This window comes from Alosa sapidissima, chromosome 3 (assembly GCF_018492685.1).
Source record: "Alosa sapidissima isolate fAloSap1 chromosome 3, fAloSap1.pri, whole genome shotgun sequence".
Taxonomy (NCBI): domain Eukaryota; kingdom Metazoa; phylum Chordata; class Actinopteri; order Clupeiformes; family Clupeidae; genus Alosa; species Alosa sapidissima.
In genome coordinates this window covers 17888298-17901420 of record NC_055959.1, presented here as the reverse complement: position 1 = coordinate 17901420, position 13123 = coordinate 17888298, and the positions used below count along the sequence as shown (strand labels likewise).

The following is a 13123-nucleotide window of genomic DNA, read 5'->3' as shown; positions in this document are numbered from 1 at the left end:
CAATGCTGCTACAACGGTACACTCTGGGGGCATGTACATGGGAGCTCACGGACATGCCCCCAGAGTGTAGCGCTGTAGCTGCCTGGTTACATTAGCTGCTGACTGTAGCAACTCGAGCTAGGTAAAACCAGTTGTTTTTTTACATACAGACAGTACTTAGTGACCTCGAGAAACGGAGATTTATTTGTAAACTCGCCGGATTTATCCTTTAATAATCTATTTTTACTAAATAATTCCAATGTAAAGGCATTTGGCACTGGTAATGTACTCTAAACTTAGTTTAGCCTGAAAGTGGACATTAAACAACCCCAGAAAAATTAAAACGTGATCACCCAGCTTAGGTTTCCTTCAAAACAGATCATTTTTTACCTTCAGACTTCACCAATTGTATATCCGTTACAGTTCAGACTTCATTTAATTTGTTACATAACGTTTGTGGTGCAGAACACCACCCATCGGTGTAATATCAACTTTACAATTAAGATTCATGGCCAATCTGAATGACCTAGATTCCAGATAGACATACAGACATACAGTAACCTACTGTATGGAAAAAATCTAGCAGAAGTACACCTGATGGTGTCCTGTATATTGGTTGGTAAAGTGGCGCTATCCCTCGGAGAGGGCATACATATATAGACATATCAGAACAGGAATAGATGATGTCATCACAAAACCCTTGTAATGTCCCCAATACTGGCTAGTTCCCTTGTTCCCTACTTTTTTCCTCAGCAGAAAAACAACCATTTTTCAGTAGGTGGGGGTAATAGTGCATGACTGTGGCGGTGGCCTGCTTTGTGGCCTTGTTTCACTCATAATATTAGTCTAGGCCACTCCTCAGAGTTTCAACCACCAGTTGCATTTTGTTAATTAAACTTTGAGTACCAAAGCAGTGCATCTTGCCTTGATAGTGATTGATGAAGATCCTTCAGCCTGCTAAGGAGATACCGTGGAAACACTGTGCTGCAGCAGGCAGAGGCTGCAGATGAAGTAGAGAGCAGTGTGGAACTGAGGATGCAGTAAAGTGCTGCAGTCGCATCACCAAGTCAATAATATCTTATATAATCTTATAACTGGTCAACTCAGACAGAAAGTATGAAAGAATTTTTTTTTAAATTGTTTATTTGGCCAGTGTTAAGAATATGTTTACCATCACTTCTGCGGTTGTTTTAAAACATCACACTTTAGCCAGCATACAATAAACAGCATTCTTTGCTGTTTTTAAGTACATAAACGTTTAATTGTGTCAGTACACAGATGTGTCATGTTTAAATGGGTCTTCATGTTACATATGTGTTGTTATTGTGTATATTTGGATTAAAAAATAAATAATCAAAAATCAATATTATATGATTTAATTATGACAGTTTAGAAAATATGTCAGTAAAATGTTTTGCATATTCAACACTAGTACTCATCTAGTCAGTACGTTTTAGTTCTTGCAGACCTCTTCACTTGTACTAATGGCCCTACATTTCCCAAAATCCACCATGACATTTACTCCAGGACTGGGACCAGCCCTTAGTGAATTTGTTAAGTGTTAGAGGGTGGGAATATCTGTATCTGAATCCGTTTTTTTATTTTTATTTCTTTTGGGGGAAAGAATTACATCCAGTTATTAGAGAAACATCATAATGTCGACATGGTAATAAAGTAACAATATATATATATATATATATATATATATATATATATATATATATATATATATATATATATATATATACATACAACAATACATGATGCACACTGTATAAAAAGGGGAATAAGTACAGATTGTGCTTTTCCTCATTCCAGGTGAGTTTCCAAACATACTGTATACATCTGTGAGGCAGTAAGCGCCCACTTCACTGTTGCCCGTGAGTCATTGGTAGGTGGATTGGTAAATAACACCACATGAATGCCGTTCATGCTCCTTCCCTTGTTTGCCTTGTTTTGAGGAAAGTGTTAAGTTCTGTACATAGTTTTATCCTGTGAAAACATGGCCTTCCTTCATTTTGTTTCATCTTTAGTTGTCAAAATGTTATTTGACATTGTACATTATACATTATTATTGAGTATATTCTTATTTAATTCATTCTTTTTTACGTAAAGTTGTTTCTAATATAAACAGAAGCAGTGATGAATTTGGTTTAGGTTAGGCAACCTACTGTCCTCAGGCCACTTTTCTGGTATTTGAAATAATACCATATTTTATCTTTTTAAGAAATCATACATAAGAAAGAAGTGAAATACTTCCAACTTTGCTGTGTTAATGACCTCTCCTACCTCATGGACAAGCATTATTGTATGACTACTGAGACTTACACCTGAAAAATGAAATGTTCATAAACCAGTTTATGGAACCTTGCACTCCACGCTTTTAGTTCCAGGTGTCATATGTTGTAATGACATTTGCGTACTACCTGACAACAAAATGTTTATGTCTGCTTCTGATTTATTTACACCTTCATCTCTTCTTTGTCGTCTGGGTAAGTGCGCAATTCTCTCCTGTGGCTGAGTGTTTTGTGTACTACCTGACCACAAAATGTTTATCTCTGCTTCTGATTTATTTAGACCTTTATCTCTTCCTCGTCATCTGGGTAGGTGCACGAATCTCTCTTGTGGCTGAATGTTGGAGAGCTGTATGGCTCATTGCTACATCGCCTCCCTTTCACCTGGCTGCCGCCTCCATAGTGACGAGCAAGGACGTCCACAGCCTGCTGAAACCGCCCCGCTTCAATGGCTGGCTCTTCCCGTGCCGGAGACCACAAGGAGGCGTCTGGAGTGGCCCTCGCCGAACCATTGCTGTTCACCTCGTCCCCGTTGGGCGTCTCGGAACCCCATTCCTGGCTGTACGAGCGCCCCCTGCCGTTGTAGGGCGAGTCCTCTGCGCCGGCGCTGGCAGGATACCTGATGGGGCTCTCTGTGACCGACTCAAACACACTGCGCTCCTCGTCCAGCTCGCTGTCATTGTGGCCTTTGTCCCAGCGGTGGCTGTTGGTGGGGCTGTCGATCATCCCCAGGACCTCGCTCATTAGAGAGGGGCCCAGGTCAACGGTGAAGGAGGATAGGGAGTCTGACCGCGTCAGGCTGCTGTTGTCCGGGAGAGAGCCGTGGCGGAAGTCTGGGGATAGCGTCCCGTAGGAGTCTTGGGACTGTTTGTCAAGGCGAGATAGGCGGGGTAGGGTGACAAAGCCAGACTGTAAACCTGTAGTTGGACAAAAGGAGGCCAAAACAGCACAGCAATAAATAACATCCTCAAAAAAGCCTACAATGCATCCAACTTTGTTCAGATTTCAGGAATGTGCCACACCATGCAGTAAGACCATACTTTTTTGGAAATAAGTTGTGCTTAATCAGTTTGATATTTGCTGCTTTTCTGCTTTGAGTCAATAAAACCCCATTTAAATCACACCATCACAGTTCTTTGAGCTATTGAGGGGGTTTTCTAACTCTGGTTTCATTTATTAAGGTCAGTGTCTCAGTTCGTCTGTCGCTCACAGCCCTCGAACCCGCCACCCCAACACACACCGGCATGGGAGTCGAACACTCTAACCACTGAGCTAAAAGCCCAGGCTTCCAACTCAGCGGTTAGAAGCGTTCTTAAGGTTAGGGGTGTGAGGATTTAGCATGAGCAACTAGCACGCTAGCTCAGTTCGCCTCTGTTACACACGGAAGGCTCTTAAACCAGCTCATAAATTTCCGGTGGAGCGTTAGCTGTGCTGTAACGGCATCTTCTGTTATATTCTGCTCCTTACATGTTGACTCTGACACTGAATATCTTGTTTGTCCAAACTAATGACATTAACAACAGCCGCGGCTACAACACACCTGGCTTCACCGGAAATAAATAAGCTGGCTTAACAGTGTTCCGTGCATATGGCTCATTAGCCAGAATTGCTGACTCAGGTTCTCACAAATGCATTCTGACCAAAAGCAGCAGGCTTTGTCACTTGAGGAACTATGAGTTGAAATGAGATAAAATAATTCGTCAGTATTGTGAATATGAAGTCACTTTTCAGACAGCTTTTCAGTCCATATTGCAATGCTGTTGTCCATACTAAAACTTTTTCTGCCTTTCATATTGCAAAAGCTGACCGGTAAGGGCCTAATAATATCATGATGTAGAGCTTTCATGAGTCTATTGATTTTTATTTAAGTGTAGTAAATAAAAAGTATCTTTACGAGAGAAACATTTTGCTCACTGCACTTTGGCTTTCCATCCAGTAGATGGCGATGTGAAGCAAGGCTGTTGAGGCTATTTGGGCGAGACACAAGACATTCCAAAGCACCTTGATGACTCAGTGGAGATGAATGTTGCCCAGAGGGGACAGTCTGTTTTATACTTCAAGGGCATGTTTTTATGAGGACGCAATGAATGAATGACAGGGACACGTAACAGAAAGGTGAGGGAAAACTAAACAAACAAACAAACAAAAAACAAGGGACTATACAGATGGAATGAAATGTGACTCTAACTCATAATAATCCAAAGCCCATACACACTTTCTCACCCACTCACTCTCCCCCGCCAGGCCAGGCCCTTCTGTGCCCTCTCTTTGGGGTGAATTCCTTTTGCGTTGAGTAAGGATCCTGGAGACTGGGGGAATTCCAGACATCCCACAATCACTATCTCTCCCTCTTGCTCCTTTTCTCACACACATACTCCCTTTATAGCTTAGTGGTATTATGGGCCCAGTGGGTGTGCTGTGGGGCTTTAGTATAGCGCTGATGAGCTGTATGTGGTTGTACATTTACAGATCAGAGGAGGAAACAGCCCACTTATTGTCAGCTGTGTTTAGTGTGTTAGTGTGTGTGTGTATCCACGTGCATGTGTGTGGGTGTGTGTAACTGTTTAAGCCTTGACAAAGTGATTGTATACAGGTGTTGCCAAGGTGATGTCAGGTGACTGAGAAACAGTCCGTGTTTGTTTGGTTGTGGGAGAGGAGATGACACAGTTAGCACACGGGAAAGTAGGATGAGATAAGTGTGTGTGTGTGTGTGTGGGGGGGGGTATCTTAGGACATTTTTAAAAGTGTTTGTATACACACAAGTACAAGTGATTGATGATTTTAGGATTTCTGTAAGCCTATGGGCTATTTCCTTTCCCTGATGTGACTCTTGAGGGTAGGGACCAACCTTACTTTTGCTCTGAGCTCGGTGATACGGCACTTGCCCCAGTGAAACTGCCCCCTGGCCTTTAGTAAACAGCTGGGCTTACATTGAGCAATTCCCTAGTGTGTGTGCGTGACAGAGTATGAGTCAAGAAGAACAAAGGCAACTTTGCTATTTAATTCCTGGAGAAATAACCACCTTCTATAAGTTGCCTTATTACACGGCTCTTCATAATGCTGAAGAATGCTCCATGTACTTGAATGGGCCTTCCCAACGTTCGGTGGTCTGCTATTTCTCGATAACAGACCGTTGCTAAGTATAACAGACTGCTGTCAAGGAAAATGGGTTTTGTGCTTCTAATTCATGTCTTTCATATCACTACGCAAGGACTGGAACTTCATTCAAAAGTGAAAGCAGACGGTTGATCAGCTATGTTCTAAAGAATGTTTGATTGAAGTTCAGCGTGTGCTGTTGCAAACTATTTGTTTCTCAGCAAAAGCCATGATGAAACGGTAACAAATAGGCTATAGCCTAGGCTATGTAGGCTAAAGAGTCATATCGTGGGGAGTTTATTGTTTCGTTTTGGCAAGTAGCCGTGTAATAAGCGGGATAATGTATAGAACGCCGGTCATTATTGGGAAAATAAGTCCCTTCAGGGCGGAACAAGACCCCTCCGCTGCACGGGGTCTTACTTATCATCATAGTCAATTAATATTGCCATCATTACCACCACCATCATCATCAACACCTTACGACCATCATCATCATCATCATCATCATCATCCGCATGTCCCTACCGTAGGAGTAGAGGGAGTCCGCCGGTGAGCTGAGGGAGCTGGGGAACAGGGCCCTCTGCACAGAGCCGTTGCCCAGGTCCATGTTGAGCTGGGGCAGTGAGACGGCGTTCTTGATGATGGGCGAGATGGGCGGCGGTGGCAGCGACAAGTCCCTCGAGCCCCCCCTCATGCGTGGCGGCGGGACCTTGCGGACGTGGCGCAGGGTCCGGGAGAAGAATCGGGTGGTCTTGGTGGAGCCTGACGGTGACTCGGGACGCCCCGCGCTTCCACCGCCGCCACCGCCGCCACCACCACCACCGTGATTGCTGAGGAAGGACGTGTCACCGAAGACGTCACCGCCGCGGCCCACGTGCATGGTGTGGCGAAAGTCCCCCATTGGTGGGCTGATCATGTCCACAGAGAGGTCGCTCTTGAAGCGTCGCTTGCTCTGCGAGCTTGACACCAGTCCCTTAATCCCTGGAAGTTTGCCCAGACTCATGGCTGAACCAGTTTATATAAATATACTCTTATCACGCCGATCCTCCAGGGCACCGACTATAGCCCTTAATTCCAAGGAAATGCACAGGAAATCTACAACCCGTCTTTCTCAAAAAATGGGAGAGAAATCCATTCAGCTTTTACTGGTAAAATAGCCTACACTCACAATATTCTGCTAGAGTTCCCTGGAAAGTAGATCATGCAGTAGTAGTGTGTCTACCACTTTAGCCTTGTGTAGTCATTAAAAGTATCAAAAATCCCCCTGCCACTCAGTTTAGACAGTCTGTGGTGTCAAAAACATAAAATGGGGCCAAGTACATACAGTCCTGAAATACACCAACTTTTCTTACAAACTGATTGAGGCTACCAAAGACCCCAGGCCTATCATCTATGTCATATGAGGACGTGCGGACTGATTGCGCTGCAGACTGATTGAGCACTCCACTCCACTGCCACTCAGAGCTTACGCTGAGTTAAATGGATCTCAACAGTATATAAATGCATTGAATAGCACTGCCAAGAGGCTATAATCATGGCACCTACAAAGTCTCTCTCCTCCACATAAGTACCTCAGCACTCCCAAATTACTTGTTTACCCCTCAGAGAATGCGGTGAATGCCAATTTCAGCAATTCATCTCGATTCTCCCTTTTATGTAGTTCCCCACAGTGTCCTGAAGCACACAGAAAATCAGAATTACTGTTGCCAGATCTCGGCTAGGCCTTATTTACAAACATCCCTCCTGTCTAGACACTAATCACGCCGCTTACCTTTTACAAGCAACTTGTAAAACAAGAGTCAATATTTCAGCACTCTATGCAAACGTCATAAAAATTCTTTCCTGAACGTGCTCTCTGGCCTAAGAACGTTGGTATCATAAGATCAATCTGTGTGTCAAACTCTCATCATATTTAAATAACTTTGGAAAGTTATTAGGATTTTTGAAGGTTTAAAAGCACCTTTTTGCTTAAGGTGGGAGTTTTTTTCAGTGCCTTCAGTGTTCTCTGTTTCTGAACTATCTTGTCTGGATGTTGAATACAGCAACAATCAAGACAGTAAAGACAGTAAATCTCCGTGCCCCTACAAGGTCTAACTACTACACTGTTGAGAAATGCTATTTTCACTGGAGAACAATACCACTTCTTTTGTTTAAAGGCACTGGAGCCAGTCAAAGAAACACACAAACCACATATGACAAATGAAAGCTGTGAATCCCAACCCTAAAGGCTATCTTAAAGCAATGGACTACGCAGTGATATTAACATCTCAGCTTGATCATCTGACTCACTTGCTCATATTTTCTATAAGTAAATATATAGGTGTCTATAATGGGTGACTAGCAGTGGCACACATCATATATTGTATAATAGGGCGAACACATAAACACCAAACAAATCTAGTCAGCCTCACTATCCAATCAATGATCCTGTGGAGTCTTTGGAGATGATAAGGGAAAAGGAGATGCGTGAAGACACACAGCTCTCAGTAGAAGCGTTGAGCAAGACAAGTCCACCATTTCCCAACGTCAAAAGCTTTTATCCCGAGAAGTGTTACAAATTCCACAAGATGTCCAGACTTTGCTCTTGGTCCTCACGATTAAACTCGCCAAGCTTTTATCCTTTGTTTTTGGTCTTCAGTGTACAGATTTGTTTCCAAGACCCCACACGTTATAGTCCTTCAACTTAATCTGTGAAAGGATGGGGGAAGATTTTTTGGGGGAGGAAAACAGTTAATTGGTGTGTCGTAATCTGTCACACTATTTTGTCTGTGTCTTCTGAGGAAAAGAGGGCTTCTCCAGGATTGGATGCCTCCTGGATTAGGGGGATTAGATTCACCCTCCCCTCCCCTCCCCTCGCTCTCTGTCTCTCTCTTGCTCGCTCTCTTGCTCTGGACAAGTCCAATCCACTTAGCACCCTGTCTTCAAAACTTGAGAAGAAACCTCTTCTTCAGAGTGTGAAAGAGCTAAAATGAACACAGAGTGAGAAACAGAGAAACAGATGGTTAACAATCACTCTATAACAATCCAGATATACTACATTTTTAAAAAGCACAGATTATAAATCTTATATCCTTGAGCTCATTTCAGTTGAAAGGGAGAACATTTACTATATGTGTCATGCAAACTGCTGCGACTGCCTTCAAAGAATAATGGGTGCATTAATTAACCCTTCCCTACTCTACATTAACTTCAAGCTAACTAACAGGGTTAGTTTGCTTCTTCGTCTACCTGTGGATCTACTAGGAGGGCCCTCTCGTGCCCAGAGCCTCTCTGGCTAAGCCCCACATGGCCACAGAGCATCCCAGCGGATTAGTGTCACAGGGAGTCAAAGTGACGGAGCCTCCGAGCCATAAGAGTCAGGTCTGCCAGAGGAGGAAGGCCATCAGGTAACCTGCGTCTCTGGCTGGGAGTGGGGGGGTGGAATTAGGTGTGGCGACTGGGCTTTTTGCTGTGATCCCTGGCTAGTTAATGATTCCCTTCCCTGTCTTCTGATTGGGGCGCTGATGCTGGAGTGCATAGAATGTGGCGTCCAGCCAACATCCCTGTGTTTGTTGATTGCTGTGGAATGGCCTGCCACAGTGATGGAGGGGCAGGCGCTCAACCAGTCCATTTGTGCCACATGAATATAAACCAGTCCAGATATGTGCCACATGAATGTAAGCTCTGTCATCGTTTTTGTGCTGTTTCTTGTGGCTACACAAACGTGAGTTTTGTGAAAACTTCTATGTAGGCCAGGATAGTTTTACGTTTAATGCACATTAAGATTTCACAGGATATACACAAAACGCTGTCTCTCAATTGCTCACAGGAATACACACACATCAAAATGATCAAAACAAAGTAGATTGCCAGACTATGAGTGGACTCCCAAGACCACGTTGTTTACTCCTTAATTGTACCTGCTTGTATCTGTAAACAACCTACACATTGCTGCCAGGCTGTGGAGATGTAAGCATGCACTGGCAGCGTAATGGGAACAGTGTGTGGGAGAAATGCCACCGGATGCTCTCCATTAAAGCCATCAAATAAAAGAACCAAACGCCTCTGATTGGAAACATATTGCGTCTCCACTTGTTTTCTTTTGTTCTGATTTTCTCCTCCTAACCTTCTCTTTTCCCTGTGTCCTCTGTGCATGTTGGCCATGCAGTGGTGTTTGAGGGCTCACTGAAGTGGACGGCACCAGTGGCCAGGGCATGCGGAGCTTGGGGCCAGTGCTGGCTCTGTTTGGCCACAGTGGCTCAGCATGACTGCTCTTGGATGCTGGGTTTCTTGGGAGGACTAAGCTGCCATTTCAGGGAGCTCCAGTGGGTTTGTGGGTTGAAGATCGCTCGCTGTTTGTCAGCATCAACAAGTGCTACGTGGCTCTGGAGCACTAGCCAAGTGGCTACAGTATTGTGCATGTGCGTGTCGAGAGAGACGGAGAGACGAAGAAATAAGCTTTTATGTTTTGTGTGTGTGTGTGTGTGGTCTCTCTCTCTCTCTCTCTCTCTCTCTCTCTCTCTCTCTCTCTCTCTCTCTCTCTCTATCTCCCTCTCTGTCTGTCTGTGTGTGTGTGTCCTAGTTTAAACCTTTTCAGAGTCGACCATCTTTCCATTTTCACTCCATAATGGTCTCTGCATTGCTGAGTCCTGTTAGCTTTGTTCCTCTGCCCTCCTCTCACACTCTTCAAAGTCATAGAAGGGACCAGAGGACAAACAGTCCAGATAAGGATTCATTTTTCACTTGGCCCCATTGCTTCAGTTCAATGACCATTCCTAAGGACTCCCATTTCAAGAAAAACATTGCAACATTGTAACACTGACACATAAAATCAATCTTCTCCTCCCCTCTCTTCAACTGTTTACTCAACCTTCATACACCCTAAGTGGCAACTCTAATTCCTCCTCTTGCTCAACTGCTAGCAATCTTGCTTGCAGTTAACCATTCAAAGAAACAAACATATCGTTTACATCCTGTTTGCATTGAAACTATTTGAGGCTATATTAATATGCTTGACAGAATGTTTGGTGTCAGTGGGTGCATTTCTGCCACTGCATATCTGTAAACATTGCACAGGAAGTAGTGTCCAAACTCGGTACTTGAGGATATTCAAGGGCTTTGACCACAAAGTGGCTGATGACAAAAGAGCCAGAGGAAGTTAGGGCTACCCATACATGACATTTCCCCAACTTCAATAGCTCATCAACATCCCTATCCGAAGAACAGGAGGGAATGTTACAGAAAGAGTTTCGTTAGTCAGGGTCAGCTTTTTAAGTCGTATCACACTTAATGCCTTTCACAGGGAAGGTTTGGGAGATGGTGGAAGTTGCAGGCTGAACTGGGATCAGTGAGTAGGGTGTTATTATAAGTGTTCAGCATCCCTGAAGTCTCTCTGACCTGAGACACTGGCAGGGCTCCAGCACAGTTGCTCTGTCAGATCACCGGCAATAGCACAGTGACCAATTGATTTGGATGTTCACTCAAAACTAATGGAAATGTTTGGGCTAGTTCAAGACATGGATATGTGGGCTCTCAGAAGAGAGCTCTCTAGTTATTTTTCATATCCTGAGGAGTAAACAGTATTTGCAGAGGACAATCCATCACAATGGCAGTAAATGTAGACATCCTGTTATTATCCCTGAATTAATGCTGGATGTGTTTTTTGTTTCCTTCCTTGGAAAGTTTTAATGCAACTGGTACATTGGACTTCAATACACAGCAGTACTGAAAGGGACAACCTCAGTAAACGTGCTCATATGTGAAGGTTGAGGATGCAAGCAATGAATGACATATTACTGCACAACATACTCTTGCTCTTTTTTAATTGATATTTTATTTTGACTGTCTCAGCAGTAAACATTGTAGAGCCTACCCACGCAGCTATTACATAAGTCAAATGCACAACAAATGTGAACATAGGCTATGCACAAAATCACCCTGTGACACGCACACAGATCTTTGCACGGATCGGCACATATCCATAAATACCATCTCCCCCCCCCCCCCCCCCCCCCTTAAATACAGCCTATCAACTTTAGATTTCATTGTTGATGTTGTCAGTGCTAGGTGTACGAGTTGAGTTAATCTAATTAAAAATAGCCTAGCACACTCCTTCAATTTATAACCCTATGTTTAACTCCGCTAGTCATAAATATTGCGTAATTGCGTATTGCTTAAATGGACACAATTAATCTTACCTATAACTGTTCACTAGTTTTACATCATCATTGTAATATTTTTTATCAGTAGGCTACTTGGACAACGACTACAATATTTACATTCGAAATGAAGTCAAAGAGAACTTACCTAAAATACGGACAAAGTGAAGCAAACATATTTTTCGGTGAGAATTGGATTTAAAGTTCGTTTCGTTCAGTGCAGGATCAAGTGGTCTTGTTTGGTATGCAGAGCCTTGCAACTCTTGAGAAATTGAGTAGCGGATAAAGGGGCGGTCGGTGGCAAAGCGACAGAACAGTTGTCAGATCAGCAGACTTGGCTGTCGAAGTCAAGTCCCCAGCTCCGAGCGTACAGCTATGAAAGTTTCATGTGGCATGTTTTTGAAAATACTGTCTTCTAAAAAAAATGATATTAGGCTAATTTAACAGAACAGAAAAAATATGGCTATAGGACAGGTCATTACATGACGGTGGTGGCAATGAATAAGTTATATAATCCTGAAAATTAATAGAGTTTCATCTCTATTTAAAACTATATCTAGATTTATTTTGGAATTGACACAAGTAGCATGGACTCTCCTACAGGATGCGACCTTGGCTGAGATGACCAAGAATTCGACATGCTCTCATGCCCAGTAAAATAGTTTCCAAATTCCTGTGTAGTTAGAGATGAGGCTAATCTTGTGAAGATTCTTGACCTCCCACCATCCAGCCCAGTGGCAGCTTCACATCTGATGAGAGCTGGAGCCTGTGGGGGTCACAAAACCTGACCTCGTAGCTCATCCTCCGACATGGTGGGACCTTCCAGCTACAAAGCAACACTCTGTCTTGCTTGACATGAACTTCCAAAAGAGTGAACGCTCATCTAGACAACCAGTTGGCCCTGACTCGGAGAAAGCACCCTCTATATGTTTTACCCTGCTTTCTTTGGCTGCAATTGATTGAATAGTAGGAGAAATAATGGCAAATCACAATAGATGATAATCTGTTCTGAAAAAGCAATCCTGAAATAGTAAGCTGTAGCTCATGTTTCATTGTGGAAGGTGAGAATATTGCAAATGTGTCCTATAAAGCTTACAGAACTGCAATATATTTGCGGGGCATGCTGTAAACGGCTGGCATGATGATCGCCTGAACTATAGAGCTCAGGGCTTGACAGCAGATTCATTGCCTCACATACACTAGACATGATGCTGAATTTCTAAGTTCATGAATTAAATCTGCTTGATATAACCACAATGGAACTCTCTCTCTCTATCTCCCCCATACTTTGCACTCATCTTGTTTTCCTGTTCATTCTGTGTTCTCCTTGCCCCTCCCCTGATGTTGCCCTTTCCAAACCAATCCAAAGAAAACAGGCAAAAGTACTCCAGCTATTTAAGGGGAGAAAAAAAGCAGTTTGTCTTTGGATGTTGGTCAGAAATAAGTCCTGAGGAAGGCAAAGACCACAGTCTCTTCCCCATAGTCTTGCACTCACTAGTCTTTCAATTCTGTTTCTTCTCGTTAGATCAGGTTTACATTTCAACCTGATGCCATTATTTTCTGGCAATACCTTCAGGATTACAAGGCTGGGCTGAATTGGTGCACACCACACATCTG

At 43.4% G+C, this 13123-nt stretch overlaps 1 protein-coding gene across 1 annotated transcript; it reads right to left on the bottom strand.

Annotated features, from left to right (window-relative positions):
- Positions 1-1129: 1129 nt before the first annotated feature.
- cdc42ep1b (CDC42 effector protein (Rho GTPase binding) 1b) lies at positions 1130-11858 on the bottom strand. Its single transcript, XM_042087976.1, has 3 exons — positions 11655-11858; positions 5895-8332; positions 1130-3190 (listed from the first exon to the last, which is right to left on the bottom strand). Exons 2-3 carry the CDS (start codon positions 6370-6372, stop codon positions 2553-2555), a joined length of 1116 nt encoding a protein of 371 aa, XP_041943910.1. The 5' UTR covers positions 6373-8332; positions 11655-11858; the 3' UTR covers positions 1130-2552.
- Between the last annotated feature and the right edge of the window lie 1265 nt (positions 11859-13123).